The sequence below is a fragment of the Dendropsophus ebraccatus genome, unplaced genomic scaffold (genome assembly GCF_027789765.1).
Source record: "Dendropsophus ebraccatus isolate aDenEbr1 unplaced genomic scaffold, aDenEbr1.pat pat_scaffold_417_ctg1, whole genome shotgun sequence".
Classification (NCBI taxonomy): Eukaryota; Metazoa; Chordata; class Amphibia; order Anura; family Hylidae; genus Dendropsophus; species Dendropsophus ebraccatus.
This window is the reverse complement of record NW_027210030.1, coordinates 9182-28014: the sequence shown is the minus strand read 5'-3', so window position 1 is coordinate 28014 and position 18833 is coordinate 9182. Positions and strand designations below refer to the sequence as shown.

General features: G+C 41.2%; 1 protein-coding gene across 1 annotated transcript; it reads right to left on the bottom strand.

Annotated features, from left to right (window-relative positions):
• Window positions 1-399: 399 nt before the first annotated feature.
• Window positions 400-17892, bottom strand: LOC138775948 (membrane frizzled-related protein-like). Its single transcript, XM_069956090.1, has 12 exons — window positions 17730-17892; window positions 16496-16604; window positions 16245-16358; window positions 14728-14835; window positions 13544-13751; window positions 13331-13461; window positions 12811-12936; window positions 10882-11107; window positions 9256-9386; window positions 7060-7194; window positions 6006-6133; window positions 400-848 (listed from the first exon to the last, which is right to left on the bottom strand). Exons 1-12 carry the CDS (start codon window positions 17877-17879, stop codon window positions 624-626), a joined length of 1791 nt encoding a protein of 596 aa, XP_069812191.1. The 5' UTR covers window positions 17880-17892; the 3' UTR covers window positions 400-623.
• Window positions 17893-18833: the final 941 nt, after the last annotated feature.

The window sequence follows — 18833 nt, the reverse complement described above, 5'->3', positions numbered from 1 at the left end:
GTCCTTGAAAAGAACAACACAGGTGGTGTTTAGCCCACATGCAGTAAACTTACTTAAATCCTACGTCAAGCTCCTTCTGATCCGCCAGTTCTGATGACATCATAGAGCAGGCGGGGCCTAGGCCTCCAGGTTGGCCAATTGGGAAGACATGACAGAGGGGGTGGGGCCTACTGTGCTGATGTAGGCGGGGATATGGGGCACAATGGCAGTGAAGCCCCGCCCAGATGGCACTGTCAACCAACAATAACATGCATTTTTGAGCGAAGAGACCACCAAGAACTCCTTTATACAGTAAATATGAAATGTCCAGAATATAAGCTTAAGTTCTGAGGACTCCCTATATGGAAAGGGGTGACAATATCACATTAAGAATAACAGCATCTAGTTAGGCAAAGCAAATTGTTTGCAAAATTACTAATTTATTAAGGTAGATTTGAAATGTAAAATTTACATTATGAGTAAAACCAAGTTCGCTGGTATAGAATTCTATCGACCATCATGCCCAAAAATACAAAACATCTGAGAAAGAGCTGATTAGTTATCCGCAGATCTCGTACAGATTTATTGTAATTAATAGATATTCCTGGAGACAGATTTTACTGAGCTGAATACATAGGAGGATTTTAGGGAATCACACAGTCTGACTGCTGACCCTGTATTGGTAAGTGGTCACAGTTAAATGGCCATGATAGACCAAGTTGCTCTAACTGTGTCAGGCATAGACTCATAGCATTTAGGCAGACTGAGCGACATGGCTGCAAGGCCCCACCATCAGGTGAACAGCTGGGAAGCAGCAAGGCACACAGTAATGGACGCAAGGCTGGGAAACATGGTAATTCTTGAAGTATCTGTTAGGGAAAAACAGCACTGTGTTAGACAATGGCAAAAAAATTAACTAATAAAAAACAAAAACAAAAAAAACTAAGGCTATGTTCACACAACGTTTTTTCAGCTTTAAAATTACGTCCGTCATTTTGAGTCTAAAATAACGGACGTCACTTAACTGTCTGGCCCCCCTTAGTGCACTGATGTGCATTATTCTAGTTTGGGGCTACTAATTACCCTTTGGGTGTGGCTTAATTGAAAAGTCCATTGACTTTAATAGTAAAAACGTTGATAGTGACAAAAGAAAAACTGTGTGTAAACAATTAATAAAAAATGTCTGCTGTTTGCAAAAGACCTCCGAAAATAATGAAAATAACCATTATTTTGACATCCGCTGCAATAACGTCTATTATTCAATAAGCTGTGCACATTGGACGTCCGTTTTTCCCATTGACAGCAATGCATTACATTGCAGTAAGCTAAATTGCGGCAAAAACGGACATTATTTTAAATAGCAAAATCGTCTGCCTTTTCTCTGTTTTTGACGTTGTGTAAACATAGCCTAAAGAAGACAACCACATTAATCATATATTGGTGGGCAATGCAATATTTTCGACAATAGATAGCCTCACTGCTTACATAGTTATTTAAACATGTAGGCACTTTAGAATATCTTTTCCAGATGTCAGTTTCCCCTTAAGGCTGTGTTCACGCGTACCGATCCGCAGCAGATTTCACGCTACGAGTTAGCAGCGAAATCCGCTGGATCCAGTAGTGTGAAGGTGAATGGGTCCCATACACGGAGCGGATCCGCTGTGTGTATGGGACCCAGCCCCTTTAACTCCCGTCCTCAGCCTGCAGCCCCTTTAATCCCCTGGCCGGCCGGCCGCCCGCCCGCAGCCCCAGCCCCAGCCCCGAGCATACATAAACTGCTCGGTGCCGCGGCTTGATTCAGGCTCCAAGGGGTTAAAGGGGCCGGGTCCCATACACGCAGCGGATCCGCTCCTTGTATGGGACCCATTCACACTAGTGGAGTTAGCAGCGAGTTAGCAGCGAAATCCGCTGCGGATCTGGTACGTGTGAACAAAGCCTAAAAAGTAATTTTTTACTTCTTTGGATGTTGCTGGACTTCCTTGATACTATGTCATATGGATACTATGGATATCGTCTATCTGGACTTCAGCAAAGCCTTTGATACAGTTCCCCATAAAGAGCTGATCGAGAAGTTAATAAAAAATTGACTTCCTCCCTGGAAAGTTCAGTGGATTTGTGGTTGGCTGAGGAATAGATATCAGAGGGTTGTTGTTAATGGTGTATATTCCGAGCAGAGACTAGTTACAAGTGGTGTGCCACAAGGGTCTGTTCTGGGTCCTATTCTTTTTAATATGTATGTAAGTGACATACGAAAAGGTTTAGTGGGTAAGGCTTGTCTGTTTGCTGATGCAAAAGTGTGTAATAGGGTTGATATTCCTGGAGGTGTCAGTAATATGGAAAATGATTTGGCTAACTGCAGTTCAATGTTTCCAAATGTAAAATAATGCACTTGGGGAGGAGGAATCCTCTGTCTAAGTATCATATCGGCAGTACTGTGTTGGAAAATACTCTAGAAGTGAATCATTTAGAGGTAGTGCTTTCTTAAAATCTTTCGGGAAAGACTCAAGGATTTGAATTTGTATAGTCTGAAGGAAAGAGGAGAAAGGGAGGACGTGATTGAAACCTTTAAGTAAATAAGATTCAGGAGGAAAGTGTTTTTTTTTATATAAAAAAATAATATGAGAAAATATTACTTTACTGAAAGAGTAGTAGAGGCTTGGAACAAACTTCCAGCAGATGTGATAGGTATATCTACAATAACAGAATATAAACCTGCCTGGGAGAAACATATATCTATCCTAAGATAATAAGAAGGGAAACACTAAAAGGGCAGACTAGATGGAGCAAGTGCTGACAATCTCCTATGTATCTATGATAGTGTATGTCATCAGACAGAAAAGTTACTGATCGCTCCGGGTCTGACTCCTGAGACTTCCAAGATACAGCCAGAGGGAGTGCACAGCCACATGTCTCTCTCCACAGCTGTCAATCAAATCTAACTCACTTGCTTTATTACACTCTGTGAATTAGCCCCACCTACTGTATTACAGTCATTTAGGAGGCACGCCAGGCCACATCAAGTACTCTGGGGCATATCACCAGCAAGTCAACTCTCACAGTTTGGAAAAACACTCCTGTGACATGAATTGCCTTATCAGCAGATGTTTCCTCACTTATGATGTCAGGAAGCAGAAGTTACAAAGTAAACAGGCTTCTAGTCACTTAAGGATTATTTATAAATATGAATACTTTTCCTTATATAAAATTAAGTGAATTATGATCCTATTATCCTAAATAAACTGGACCAAAATAGACAATTCCCCAGGCACCACCTCAGTGTCCCCATGCTAAGTCATCACAGCAGTCATGAAGAATATTCCAATGCAGAAACTTTCTTTATTAAAGTAAACTTAACATGAGGGCTTACAGAGGCACTTTTAAAATTTTTGGGATATGAGAAATTCAAGGATTATTCCAGGGCAAAATTTGGGTCAGTAATCTTAAAGTGACACTGTCACCCCCTTTTTGCATTCTGACTTCTCTACACAGGGGTAAAGAGTAAATTTAGCAGTTTTCCTACCATATTTTATATCATACTTCATGGTGCTTGTTCCAGGAAAAAGTGATCTTTTATCATCTGCGGATCTGGGCAAGGTTTGCGCGTGAAGTGCCACTTAGCCCTGCCTACAATACCACAGTTAACTCCGCCCTCGTGACAGCATTGCCACATAGGCCCCGCCCCCTCAGCGGCCATTGGTATGGGCCGACCTAGAGGGGGTGTGGGGTCTAGACCTTTAGGCTGGCTTATTCCAATGGCAGCCGAGGGGTGGTGCCTATGCGTCGAGGACGTCACAGGGGCATGGCCAACTGTGACCTTGTGGGTGTGGCTAAGTGGCGCTTAGGCCGTGAAGCCCCGCCCAGATAGCACAATCCACAGATAAAAGATCACTTTGTACAGGAACAAGCACCATGAGGTATGATATAAAATAAGGTATGAAAACTGATAAATTTACCCTTTACACCTGTGTAGAGAAGTGATGATGCAAAAAGGGGGTGACAGTGTCACTTTAAAGATTTGCAAATGCCTTCTAATAAAAAAAAACAAAGTCCGGTGAAAATTTTTATTAAATTATTGTATTATTCCCCAAAAGTTATACAAATCAGTACTCTACAATTATTATGGGAATGCACATAAAGTGCTATTTTCCCTGCACTTACTACTGCATCAAGGCTTCACTTCCTGGATAACATGGTGATGTCACGACCCGACTCCCAGAGATGTGCTGGCTGTGGCTGCTAAGGAGGATGATGGCAGGGGGACACTGAGGGACACTGGAGGGGCACTGAGCATCCCTCTGCCATCATCCTCTCCAGCAGCCACAGCCACACAGGTCTGGGAGTCGGGTCGTGACATCACCATTTTATCCAGGAAGTGACATCACTATGTTATCCCGGAAGTGAAGCCTTGGTGCAGTAGTAAGTGCAGGGAAAAAAGCACTTTGCATTTCACGTAATAAGTGTATATTGGTGATTTGTATAACTTTTTTTTTTTTGGGGGGGGGGGGGGCAATACAATACTTAAATAAAAATTTTCACCGGACTTCTCCTTTAAGTACTTATCAACTTCTGTATGTCACACAGGAAGTGGTGTATTACTCCAGTCTGATACAGTGCTCTCTGCTGCCACCTCTGTCTATGTTAGGAACTGTTCAGAAGAGGTTTGCTATGAGGATTTGCTCCTGCTGACAGAGGTTGGCAGCAGGGAGCACTGCGCCAAACTGAAAAGTATATACCACAGCTTTGAGGATTTTTGGATTTCACAGAATCCAGAATATCTGAAGGTATTACATGCTTCTGAGATTTTTGTGTGTCTAGAAAACACTAGATCTTATTTCAGGCCTTCTCCCCTTCATATGGTAGTAGTAGTAGTTACCGATACTGAAAGTTTGAGCTGATGCAGTTATCCTATTTAAAGGAAATGTACTACTAAGTACATCGCTTTGGGTTTTTTACATGAATGGATCGGCTTTGGCATGGGGATGCTGGTGGCGCGGTCCTTTTTTGAACCGCCGACCACTTCCCACACATGGTGCTGGTCTATTCCTGAGCACCGGCCTGGTATGCTTTAATGCTGATAGCAGAACTCACAGATTATAGTCAACACTCTATTCACTGCACTAACGTCACCTTTCTTCTGCCATATCATGAAAGTTTTTAGAGTGCTCCTTGCAACTCAAGATTGTACTTCATCTCCTATTGAAGAGGCTTCTAAAGCTGCAGAATGGATAAGCAATATGACACAGACTTTAAAGGCATCATGTTTCCAAGAGGACATTAATGGTTTCATAAATTGATCATTTTTACAAATTACACATAGAGTGTAAAATGTCTGCAGAATGAGATCAATGGTCCAGTCCTCTAATGGTGACCTGTCTGTCCACCGCACTTCCAACAACTCTTTTTGTCAATTTCATCCTCTCTAGAAAGAAATCATTTTGTACAAATATAGAGGGCCGAAATAAATGAACTGAGACACTACTGTAGACAGCTCAGAAAGTGTCTCTGCTGTATTCTGCCTCTGTCTGAAGGTTTATGCTGTCCTATCTAAGAGTAGTATAAAATAGTGACGGAGAAGCTGAACAGAATGATGTATCACTTACATTGTTCTATAGTCAATAAGTAGTCCTCTCCATTATGTGCATGAGTCCAGAAGTCCTGGATGTTCATGAGAAGCAGAAAACTCCACCTACCAGCTGCTGATTGGCAGTTATCTATCAGTGCTGTGTATAGGCAGTCAAGAATTCTCCTGCATATTAGAGGAACGGCTGAACAGTAAGATGTAAGTAATACACCGATCTGCTCAGCATTTCTGTCACCAGTTTATGTTGCCCTCATTTAAAGCATCATAAACCTAGTAATAGATTTCCTTAAAATTCAATATTTCAACATTTTATTTCTACAATTAACAATTGGATTATTTCTATGTTATAGCTGAAAACATTAAATAGAAATTATCACACAATATTTGTGGTTGGCAAAACTCTGTTCTAGAGCGCATAATCCAGAAATCTATAGAACCACTGTACCTGATATCCTTTCATGTGCTCACTGACCGCTGGCTGCTCTAGAAGAGATACCCAGAGATTCGGAAACACAGTGAGAGAATAAGACAGGCCCTGGCACAGAGGAACTTTAAGTGGCTGGCATGGGTTTTCTACAGAAAAAGAGGAAACAAGTGTTTATATGAACAGTTGTATATGACACATATAATGCCATAATATTCTCTATTGAAGGGACATTTCTATCAGGCCTAAATTTAGCTCTAAATTAAAATGTATAAAATCCAGAATTAGAAAACCAAAGTTCTTCCAAAAACAGCGCCACATCTGCCCTCAGGTGATGCAGTTTCTGGAAGAAGGTGGCCATGTTTTTCTAATTTTGGATAAACCCTTTATGTGCACAGTGTTTGGTGCGTGAAGCGGGCCGTCGGCCGTCGCCTGTCCACGAACCTCCACTCCTCGACCCTAGTATGGAATAAAGGTCTCTTTTAACCAAGTGGCGAGTGCCGCATCTTCCTATCTGCTGATGTGATGAACCGTTAAATGCTGAGCAAAACCCAAAGGTGTATGTGAGCTGAGCCACGGAGGACTAGCAGGTCCTACTTGCAGTTACCTGGCACGTGTGGCTGTATGCTGAAGTGTGCACTGTTTGTGGGACAGCTTCTTGTTAGTTGAATACTTAAATATTATTTGTTAAAATATATATGGAATCATCCCTTTTAACGTGTTCTTCTTTGCTGATGTTTGTGTATCTATGGCTGCAGACAATGTACAGTGTTTGTAGTCAGGTGCTTCTCCTCTCACATCCATTTGTTTCCTTGCTAACCTATAGTCATGAAGAGTTTGTTGGTGGTCTGTAACCATGGTAGGATTATTACCATTTGGAAGGTTTATTTATTTATTTTTTCTGCATATTATATATTTGATTCCATATTTAACCCCACCCTTTCTCTAAAATGATCCATGCCATTGTATTGAAAACAGGTGAGAACAAAGAGATTACATACAATAGTGTGTGTATCCTCGGATGTAACCAAGTTTTTAGAATGAACTAACATTGTTAATATTGCTGTATTATTACCTGGTTCAGGTTCTGTTACCACCAGACAGCCCTGTTCATCTCTGCCATCAGGACAGTCCCGCCATCCATCACAGGCCCACTGCAATGGTAGACACTTTCCATCATCACACCTTATCTCCATGGAACCACATTCATCTGTTTGAGGAATATTCAGAGCACTCAGTATTGCATCAGGAATAATTATATTTTAGAAAAAAACACACATGCCATACAAGATGCCACGGATTAAAGGAGTATTCCCATCTCAGCTTGTCATCCCCTAGCCATAGTACAGAGGATAACAAGCTGATCGCAGCAGGTCAGACTGCTGGGAACCGCCGCTTATCCTGAGAATGGAGATACAGTTGTCCCCACAATAAATGGAGCACTCATCTCATCTGCCCGACCACATTTGTGAGCACTGAGAAATGTTCGACAGCCCCATAAAGGATGAACGGTGTGCCAGCCATGTTGGGTGTGCAGACACAATCAGCTATCCATCGCAGGAACAATTGCATCTCTATTCTCAGGATCAGAAAGGTTCCTAGCGGTAAGACTCCAGCGATAAGCTTATTATGCTATCATATGGATAAACAAAAAACAAAAGGTGCAACAGCAACCCACAGGTGCAAGGGCCTACCGTATATACTCCTCCCAGTGTACACACAGTAAACACCTGCTCTGTAGATATTAAAAATTAATATATATTTTTTTTTCTTTAGAAAAGTGAGGATCTTAGCAAACTATTTGATCAGAGTGTACCATGTTGCCACATTAAGGCGTCCCCAGAGACAAGGTCCCTACTCTAGCATTTTCACTCTACAATGGCCTCTCCTGGGCTGAATAAGCCTACAACTGGCAGATAGGAGCCAAATGATCTCTTTTCACTTCCCTTTTTTTCTGTTGAATGTGGGTGGGGTGGGGTGGCTACCTCCTGTTGGCCTGCACTCCACCCATGTCCCAAGACCGCTATAAAAGAGATAATTTGGCTCCTATCTGCCCAGTTGTAGGCTTATTAAAGCCCAGGAGAGGCCATTGTTAGTGTGAAAATGCTAGAGTAGGGACCGTGTCTCTGAGGACGCCTTAACGTGGCGACATGGTACACTCTGTTTGATCAAATAGTTTGCTAAGATCCTGACTAAATTTTTTTTATAATTTTTAATATCTACAGAGCAGGTGTTTATCGTGTGTACGCTGGGAGGAGTATAAACGGTAGGCCCTTTCACCTGTGGGTTGCTGTTGCACCTTTTGTTTTTTGTCTGTACTTAAGCCACAAGCAGCGTGCAACCTGCAGTGTGAACAGAGTCATAGATATGCTGCCAAAGTTTCCCTTTTTTTTCTATCATATGGTTAGACGTTAAAGTAGTTTTCCGGGTAAAACAGACTGATTAGCTATTCAAAGGATACGCCATCAGTCACCGATCGTTGGGGTGCCAACACCCAGCACCCCTACCCTACTGATCAGCTGTATGGCACCATTGCTACACAATAAAAAGCCTCTCCTTCTCTGGACAGTTCTTCTTTCGGCCAGAGATGGCAGCAAAGAGCACTGTGTCAGACTGAAAATGAAACAACATTTCCTGCAGGACATACAGCAGCTAATAAATTTGGGAAGACGAGATTTTTTTCATAGAAGTAAATTACAAATTGAAAGAAAAGATTTTTGCTGGAAAACTCCTTTAGGCTGGGTTCACACTACGTATATTTCAGTCAGTATTGTGGTCCTCATATTGCAACCAAAACCAGGCGTGGATTGAAAACACAGAAAGGCTCTGCTCACACAATGTTGAAATTGAGTGGATGGCCGTCATATAACAGTAAATAACGGCCATTATTTCAATATAACAGCCTTTAAAATAACAGCAAATATTTGCCATTAAATGGCGGCCATCCACTCAATTTCAACATTGTGTGAGCAGAGCCTTTCTGTGTTTTCAATCCACGCCTGGTTTTGGTTGCAATATGAGGACCACAATACTGACTGAAATATACGTAGTGTGAACGTAGCCTTAAAGTGTGTCTAAAGTTTTAACAAACTTATAGAGACATGTCGGAAGCTCTGATCAGTGGAGGTCTGGGTGCAGAAACCCCCACAAATTTCTAGCACCCCCCCCCCCTCCCCCCTATCCAAACCCTATGGCATGGTAGAAGCTTGTTTTAGGTACACTGTAATCTAAAGACAGCCTAGATACCTGGTTTATTGTTTAGTTCACTTACTTTCTGTAGCATTGAACGCCTTATATGTAGCATAGAATCCAATATCTGATATTTCTTCATCTGCTACAAACAAAATGGTCATCTGTGCCCCAGAAGACGTGAGGGCGGGTGGCATCTCAGACCCACAGAACCTAAAAACATTAGAAGGTAGATTAAAAAGTCTACAGTTCCTTTTTTTTTCATGTTCAGCAAAATTTCAACTAAATGAGGTTATATTATATAAGAAAACAAGAATGAGTCACATCCTAATCTTTTAGAAATAAACAGATAGGCTGGGTCCACACGTTTTTGCAATACATTTTTTCATCCGTTTTTGCCAAAAAGGGATGGAAAAAACAGATGCATTTGTGTGCATCTGTTTTGATCCGTTTTTTCCATTGATTTCCATTATAAAAGAAACAGATCAAAAGGCATCCGTTTTTTAAACGTACACAAAAGTAAGGTCAACTAGGTTTTTGTGTGCGTTAAAAAAACAGATGCGTTTTGATGCGTTTTTTTTTTTTAATAAATTTGCAACCCTTACACTTTGGACAGTTTACGGTTACACTTTGGCAGATTACAGAGATCACCCAGGGAACTGCAGACAAGCGTCCAATTTCCCTGTAGGTCCACCACAAGAGAAATGAAGCGTTACAGAGTTTCCATTAATATCAGCAAGCTTTTCTTATATGCAAGCCAGGTCCAATGTGAGAGCCAATTTTTGTGGCTGCTGGTCACTCTGGCTAATACCTTATATAGCAGATATGATCTGAATGATTTGAATATTGGTTTTCCAAATAAAAACGACTATTCACAAAACAACTTTCCTAATAAAGAAAGTCGGGGACTAAAATTCCTTATTCATCCAGTGCAATGGGAAAGACATCATTCTTAGGGCCGTATTATGGTGTGTTTACACAGACAGATTTATCTGACAGATTTTATAAGCCAAAGCCGGGAACAGACTATAAACAGGGAACAGGTCATAAAGGAAAGGCTGAGATTTTTCCTCTTTTCAAATGCATTCCTGGCTTTGGCTTCCAAAATCTGCCAGTGTATGCGCACCATTACACAACACAATATTCTTCTCGATTGGCGCTTACTTATGGAGCCTATTACACAGCTCGACTATAGTGCAGTAAGGGCTGCATGGACATTATTAGCAATGTCCCTGTAGTCCTTGCTTTATATAGAAAATAAAGTTTTTTTTTACTTACCTCTTCACTCTCCCTGGTGACCTTCTAGCGTTTCCCCACTGTCAGGAGCCACCACAGAAGCTTCTACACTCATCTGTGCAGTGACAGGCTGCTCAGCCAATCACTGGCCAAGACAGGACAGCGTCACACGCACTGATTGGCCGAGTGACCTGTCACTTAGACCGCTTCTAAAGTTTCGGTGGCGGCTGTGGGCAGATGCTAGAAGAACAACGAGAGGGAGCATGGAGAGGTATGTATAAAGTTTTTTTTTTGTTTTTTTTTTTTTACACATATTCCTCAGTCGTTGGCCTGATCATTGATAACACATGTCTGATGAATCGGCCTGATGGGGCAGGTTATTGCTCCGTGTAATAGGGTCTTTTCTCCAGGTTTGAGAATTATAATCTTATCAGGTATTAGAAGGTTCTTTCCTGTGCATTTTTGGACTTACCTTCCCATTGAACTGGCAATTCCCAATCCAGCGCTGTCATGGACCTCCACATAGTCAAATGTACAGCCCTTTTCTGATTCTAGGCTGAAATTGTGGAACTGAATCTGAATGATCAGTCCATCATTGACAGAGATAACCCATCTACATACTGTTTTCCCAGGATACAGATCTGGATGATTGGGGGAGAAAATGGATCCCTGCAGACTGCTGAGCGAACCCCCACAATCTAAAGACATAAGCACAAAGGTGGGTGAATGTAGCCCCTTTTTTACACCTTATTTACTATGGCATAAATCATAGCCGGCTGCGAGCGAGTGTAGATTTCCGAGGCTGCCGTGCTCACCTCTTAATAAATCTAGTGCAGGGCACAGTTAAAGGGGTTATCCAGTGCTACAAAAACATGGCCGCTTTCTTTCAGAGACAACACGCCTCCAATCTTGTCTCCACTTCAGGTGCAGTTTGCAATTAAGCTCGATTCACTTCAATGGAACTGAGCAGCAAAACCCCGCCCAAGCTGGAGACAAGAGTGGGGCTGTCTCTGGAAGAAAGTGGCCATGTTTTTGTAGCGCTATATAACCCCTTTAAAACCGGCATGCATATACTATAGATAAATCCCCCCTGTGTGCTTAGCATGTTGTGCGAGATTTCCAGAGCTCCAGAGCCTCTTAATTTGGAAATCCATTGTGGTGGGAAATACCAATGAGGGATTATCAAGTGATACCTGTATATCGAAAAAGATCAGTCTAACTGAATTTCCCCATAAAGTCTGCAATATCTAAGATTTCTAAGTCATTTGACATACAAAATTCTTGTTCATAAATATGTGATTTCAGAGAAAAACCTTGGAAGAGTGCCAAGAACAGGTCCAGAGAAGAAGGGGGAGGAACAGCTGTCAAACTACCGTATGAGATGAAGAATGGTAAAGGGGAAACATGATCTCTGGCCTGCCTCCTGTCAGATACACCGCCCCCCCCCCCCCACCACCACCTTGTATCCTCTAAATTATAACCACAACTACAATACCTGTATTTTTTCTATTCTCCCAGAAAGTCTACATTTAATAAAGTTAATAAGCTTATACATATCATTGTAATCTTTCTTTTAATTTCTCTTTACTATTCTTTATCTCATACTTTGACGGCTGCTCCTCCCCCTGTTCTGAAACCTGTTGTTAAAGCCAATATTAAGAAAAACTGGGACATGTCAAAAGTTATGATCAGTCTCAGCAGGGATCCCACCGATCAGGAGAACAAGCAGGGGAGCAGCATCCGGCAGCACCTCCCAGCTGTCAATAATCACCGTCCAGACAGCCCCATAGACTCGAGCCACATGAATAAAGGCGGGGAGCGAATGTACTACAGTGCACCTCTCTGGCTTATACTAACAATCAGTGAGGGTCTCAGACCCTGGCCGATCAAAATTTTCGACATGACCCTGTCATCTTGTAAAAAGCTAAAATGTTATGACAATTTAAATATTGCTTCATGTATATGGTCATCTCATACTGTATATCTGCTGGAGAGACATCAGAACTATGTTTTATGCTGACATTTAATATACATTGGATTTGACTGTAACCAGGTTCTTTTTCCATCCCATTAAAGTTTGCACCGACATCCCAGGGTTTTTCTCGGAAACCTCTTCTGGCAGCACTAGATACATATAGATAGATAGCATTCTCACCTCCTTGAAAAAGCAGCATCCTTCCACAGTCTAACCTACAGGCCCTATAAGCTGTCTAATCTTTTATACAACGGTAAGAACACTACCTACAGGTATATTATACCCCCTAACCCCAAAGAATATACAATTTCTTGGCATACCGTACTATCCTATGAAACACTCTATTTTCTTTAGCTACCTCAGATACACTGTACATTTATATACTGACATTTAGTTTCTCTATAGCATTGTAATGAGCAGACATACCCCAGTGCCTCTGGCTGCAGTTCTCCTCATCTTTATGGTCATCACAATCTGGAACTCCATCACACAGGGAAGGAAGCAAGAGACAACGCCTTCCATCACATAAAAATTCATCCCAGGAACAGCTTCCTGCCAAAGAACAAATATTAAAAAGATACTTTGTTTTGTTTTTTTTGTTTTTTTTCAAATCAACTGGTGTCAGAAAGTTACACAGATTTGTAAATCACTTCTATTAAATATCTGTGTCAGGAACTGTCCTGGGCAGGAAAGGTTTTCTATGAGGATTTGCTACTACTTTGATCAGTTCCTGTCAAGGACAGGAGCACCATATCAGAGTGGAACAATTACACCACTTCCTACAGGGCATACAACAGCTGATAAGTACAGGAAGACTTGATATTTAAATAGAAGTAATTTACAGATCTGTATAACTTTCTGACACCTGTTGATTAAAAAAAATATATAATTTTTTTCTCTAGAGTACCCCTTTAAATCCTTACAAATATTACATTGTCTTACCTACCCTGAGTCACTTCAATCATCTGATATGTAGCAAGGAAGCCTGTACCACCAGTGTGATCCTTAGACACAAACTGAACCTGTAACCAGCTGGAGCTGGAAATGTAAGTGGTGGGAGCTTCAGAGCCGCAGAATCTGCAACAATCACAGAAGGTATCACAGGTAACATCACACATAGACTATTATCTGCTGCTAAGTTTTATACTGGAGACTCTACCTGCGTGATGAATTGTCATCTTTTAGCTCCAACCAATCAAAGAAGCAAAACCCATGATGTCCAACGTCTAATGCCATGACCTTCAGCTGGACAAGACGCCCCTCGCCTGCTTCTAGCATCCAAGAACAGTGACAGTTTGGGGGGTAGTGGAAGGGGTAATTTGGAGAACTTAGTGATCCCCCAGAGTCCCTGAGCAATCCACCGCACACTAGGGAGGATATAAGGGAAAAACAAAATTGATACTTTTACCCACTAAGTGTCCGTGATTAACATCTGTGTAAACATTGCAATATTATGTAACAACCTGGGAATTATACATGAATGAGTGGTGCTACTTAGGTGCTACTTATGGCTCCCTTTACTGATAGATGGGTATGTAGCGATTGCTCATTATTCAAATCTATGGGACCTTCTATTACACGGGACTATTATCTTGTGAAAATTTGTTATATTGTTCAATTTTAAGCAATAATCTTTCCGTGTGTATGCAGGCAAATAATTTTAAAAATCATTCATGTGTCACTAAACGCAACTTTTAAGTTGACCATAAAATCATCGCTAATCGCTAAATGTTCACTAATCTTCCATGTATGTACACATCGTTCCTTCTTTTGCTGGAATCAGGAGTAAACAATCTTAGTAGCGATTTTAACTAACAAGCATCGTTCTGTGTGTTATGGTGAACGTTTTTAGGTCATTCCTAAAAACGCTCGTTTGCAATCGTTCATCGGCGAAAACAAAAAATCACTGTGTCTAATATTAACTATGTAACTATGTAATAAGACCCTTAGTCCTATAGACGGAGAGTAGAGAGAGAAGTGCTCATCTGTGCACTTCTGTCCCCGCTCCTTATTGTGATCAGTCAGGGCCTGAACACTCAGACCTTGTCAGAGCAAAACCTTTGACTTGTCTCTAGGGCATTTCAACAGTTTATGACGTCACGTAGTCTTACGGCAATTTACAGTATGAAATAAGGAAACACTAAGAATATACTAAGAACATATTCAGCATTAGGCTACGTGCACATGGAGCAAAAGTGGTGGAATTCCACGGCAGATGCCGCCAGCCTCCCTGTCATAGTAACAGCCTCTCCTGTCTCCGCGCTGAAGAATGAACACTTTTGCTCTGTGTGCACGTATCCTTAGAAGTGAGTTATAATATCAATTCTTACATCAATGACTTACCAGAAGGTGTTTCTGTAGATTCCCTGATCACATTGGTTTCTGGGCCTGTAGCTACACTCTGATTGGACAATAAAACAACACCTGCTTTCATATCATTAACTTTATATCCTGTGTTTAAGAGAAAACAGTGGATTTTACAAAAAAAAATATTGGTGATAATATGGTAAAGTAAAGCATTTCACCTATAAAAATAAATCATGTAGATCCTACTGTTTTTATATAAAGGAGCTAAAAAAGTGAGAGGTGGAATCTGTTCATTATTACAGTAATCCTTAACTTTTTTCTCGCTCTATTAACCTCTTTTTTATTCATTTGTTGGACTTTCTACAATGCAGAAATCTCAACTCTTTCTTTAGTCTGACACTTTCATTTGGAGATAATCTATGGATAGGCTCACTAATACCCTCTGCTGCCATATTGACTCCCAACAAAGTTAGTATTTCCACATATATAGAGGAAGAAATTGCTATAATGTAATCTATGTTTTACAATACGTTGCAGTGTGTACACAAGGAATATCAGTATGTATAGATATTATTGTTCATCAGTTTTCCCCTTCAGGCTCAACTTCTAATATTCAGTTGTCTCTAAGCTAGTGGGGGAAGACCATTTGCTATGATGTCTCCAATACAATGCATACACACAGAGAAGAGGAGATTCTGTTCTCCTAAATCTCTATAGAACACCCTCAGAAGTAATATGGAGGACAGTGGCAGTATTGAGCAGTGTAAGCTGTGATCAGGTACTATGGTGAGATATAATATTGTGAGATATTGTCTCTCTCTGCCACTCTCCTCAACCACTACCCTTATAAGCTGATAGTCTATCTCCTCTCGTGAGGTGGATGTTTAGCGTTTTTTCAGAATGAAGGATGACTTTAGTAGGGGGGAGGAGGAGTAGATGACAATTTAAGAAAATGTTATTTCAAGAATTTAATCATAGAATTGCTATTTCTGGAAAACCATGACAAAACACGTGTATTATTATCGTATGGTAATGGCCGTGTGAATGTGGCCTTTCAACAAATGGTTCAAAAATCAATAGCATTGTCATTTTAGAGCCGTACAGCCCATGAGATAATTATACGGAGAATATGAAAACTCATTATACTTAGCACTTGTACATATTGGAAAAATAGACAGATGAGTTCATTCATGCTCCCACACAATCGTTTTGCTTGGGAAGATGATATTTCCATCTGGATTTTCTGATTGTTTACTAACAGAAAAATGCTTTCGATTTCGGTTCCAAAAAACAGATTTGATGTTCTTTTCGGAGCCATTGTATGAACATTCAGGGATTATTGAATTTTTAGTTTACAATGAAATCCCTCAGAACCCTTTCTTCTAACGTAGAAATGGTAACACATCATTCACAGGCCCTGAGACATAGTAGTGTCCAAGGCCTCTGCACACCCTGGGTGTCTCCGATCCCAGAGAAGTTGTCATTGATAAATAGGGGTCTCTGTTTCTTCCTTACGTTACAACATGAAAATCAAATTGCTGTTCATAACTCACTGTTCAGCAGAATTCCCATTGTCAGGCTAAAAATCAACACAATGACCAGAATAATGGCGGCAATAATAAGGATAGGCAGACGACTTGTCTGAAGCCCTCTGCTCTGCAGAGAAACTAAAGAGACAAAAAACGTTACCCAAAAAGTTTAAGGAATCTATAGTTAGGTATAAAAAAATAAATCATTAGAAATCTTCATACTCAGTAGTGTTTTAATCACAAACCAGTTAAATTCTACTTTTTTTTTTTCTTACCAGTGCTGACCTGAGAGGAATGTTGAACAAATTCTCGATTTGGAGATGATCCCGAAGTTGATGTTAACAGCTCTGATACAGGATCAAAGACTAGGTTACAGAACTTCACCTGTCACAGAAGGAAAAATGTGTTTGTTTCAGTAATCAAAACTGAACCCATGCATTATTTATATATAAATTGCATGACGCGGAATTCCGCCAGTTTTACTCCTTGTGAACTGGCCCTAAGAGAATTAAAGCAGCTGGAGCACGGCAGTCAGCTGTGGAATTGCAGTTAGGTTGACATTCTCTTGAATTACAGTGAGGAAATGTTGTCAGATATTGAATTCTTCATAACAAGCAGATTAGGATGAAGAAATAATCCAAATAAATTCTACAAAATAAAATCTATAAAATAGGTTATTCATAAAATAAGTCTATGAACAATGGGGTCTTGTGTATGTGGGATTTAGAGTTGATTTGATTTGTGTTTGTTTTAGAATTAACATTTTTTTTTCCTCATTGTCAATGTAAAATAAGTTTTGCACACCAGGACCCTGGTGCCCATTGAGGGCTTGTTGCAGTCACAAAGCACAAAGAAAGAGACATCCTAGGTGCTCAAAGTTGTATGCAGTTTATCGAAAGTAGCATAAAATCACCAACAAGCAAACAAAGTAGCAATATAAGGAAGAAAGTAGTAGGCATTCACCAGTCTAATGCGCACAGTTACGGTTTATCATATGTGCAGGGAGGGGGGAGTGTGGAAGCAGACATGTCCTCACTGACTGACAGCAAATGTTTTGTGCTTCATCCGGTCAAGGACATGTCAATTCTTTGGGTGGACGGCAGAATTCGCAGGGGAGTCTATGAGCCTCCGCGTGTATTCCATAGTGGGAACATACCCAAATACAGCAAATGCAAGATAAAGTATTTGCATCAAACATGTTGTGTATCATATTAGGTGGAAACCAACTGTGAAGATTATGACAAATGAATGGCATTTGTAATAGAAGTCTATATCTGTCCACCTAGTCAGTATATAAGAAACAAAAACTGAAAATTTAAAGGGTACTCTGGAGACTGATCAAACACGACCCCTCGGCTGGCACCAACCATTTAGTCCCCTGCTCCAGCAGGCTCTGCAGAGGGGGTGATGATTGGTGCTCTACCTGTAGCACAGTGAGCAGTGATAGCAGTCACCGCTCACTTTATATATAGTATTAGACTAGGTTCACACAGTATTTTGATATTTCACCTCATCATCCGACATCCCATAGATTGAGATACAGCTGGTTTCACTCATTGTCTGCTCCTGATGTATAAGTTCTGCGTCTCCGGATCCTCCTGGTTCTGGGTTTGATGGATACAAAGTTACCCAGCTCTGGATGTGCTTTGTTATGGTCATGAATGAATTTAAATGATTCTGTTAAAACAATGGATATAATTGTTACACTGCATTTATTATGGCTCTTTATTTGGTGTAAGCAGGGGCGTAGCTAGGGGTTCAGCCTAGGGGGGGCGAGTGAGGCTGAGTGGGCCCCCAACCAAGGTTACCCATAGGAAACCTCAGCAGGTGACAAGGATTTCTGAATAATAAAGGGAATATTGTTCTACATTTCTGATAGTGAATAAGGATACAGAGCAGTGTAAGAGGCTTCTACATCTGGAATATAGAACCGCAAAAAAGTAAAAGGGCTTAAAGGGAACCTGTCACCCCCCGTGCCGGGGTGACAGGCTCCCGACCCCCCGTTAGAGACCCCTATACTTACCTCATCCCGCCGGGTCCCGCTTCTGGATCCGGTCGGGTGATGAAGATCTCAGCCGCTGCAGCCCGGCGCGCGTGCTGACAGATGAGTCCAACGCTCATAGAGAATGACGGAGCGCTGGACTCTCCTGTCATTCTCTATGGGTGTTGGACTCATCTCTCAGCGCGCGCGCCGGGCTGCAGCGGCTGAGATCTCCGGGACCCGACCGAATCCAGAAGCGGGACCCGGCGGGATGAGGTAAGTATAGGGGTCTCTAACGGGGGGTCGGGAGCCTCTCACCCCGGTACGGGGGGTGACAGGTTCCCTTTAAGATTAGAAAAATATAGCTACCTTCTTCCACAGACAGCACCACTCTTGTCCTCAGTTTGTGTGTGGTATTCAACTAAAGTGAATGGAGCCAAGTTGTGATACCACACACAACCTAAGAGCAGGGGTGGCGCTGTTTTTGGAAGAAAACAATTATGCTGTTTTTCTTTTAATTCTGGAGAACCCTTTTAACCAGATTATCTTTGCCTAAAAATAATAGTGGTATAGGTAATAAGCTTTTAGACATCTATCTATCTATCTATCTATCTATCTATCTATTTATGTAT

Coding starts and splice junctions, on each gene's coding strand:
- LOC138775948 (XM_069956090.1), bottom strand. CDS start 17,879: ATGACCATAACAAAGCACATCCAGAGCTGGGTAACTTTGTATCCATCA. Junction 16,605..17,729: donor ATGGGATGTCGGATGATGAG/GTGAAATATCAA, acceptor CTTCTGTGACAG/GTGAAGTTCTGTAACCTAGT. Junction 16,359..16,495: donor TTCCTCTCAGGTCAGCACTG/GTAAGAAAAAAA, acceptor TTGTCTCTTTAG/TTTCTCTGCAGAGCAGAGGG.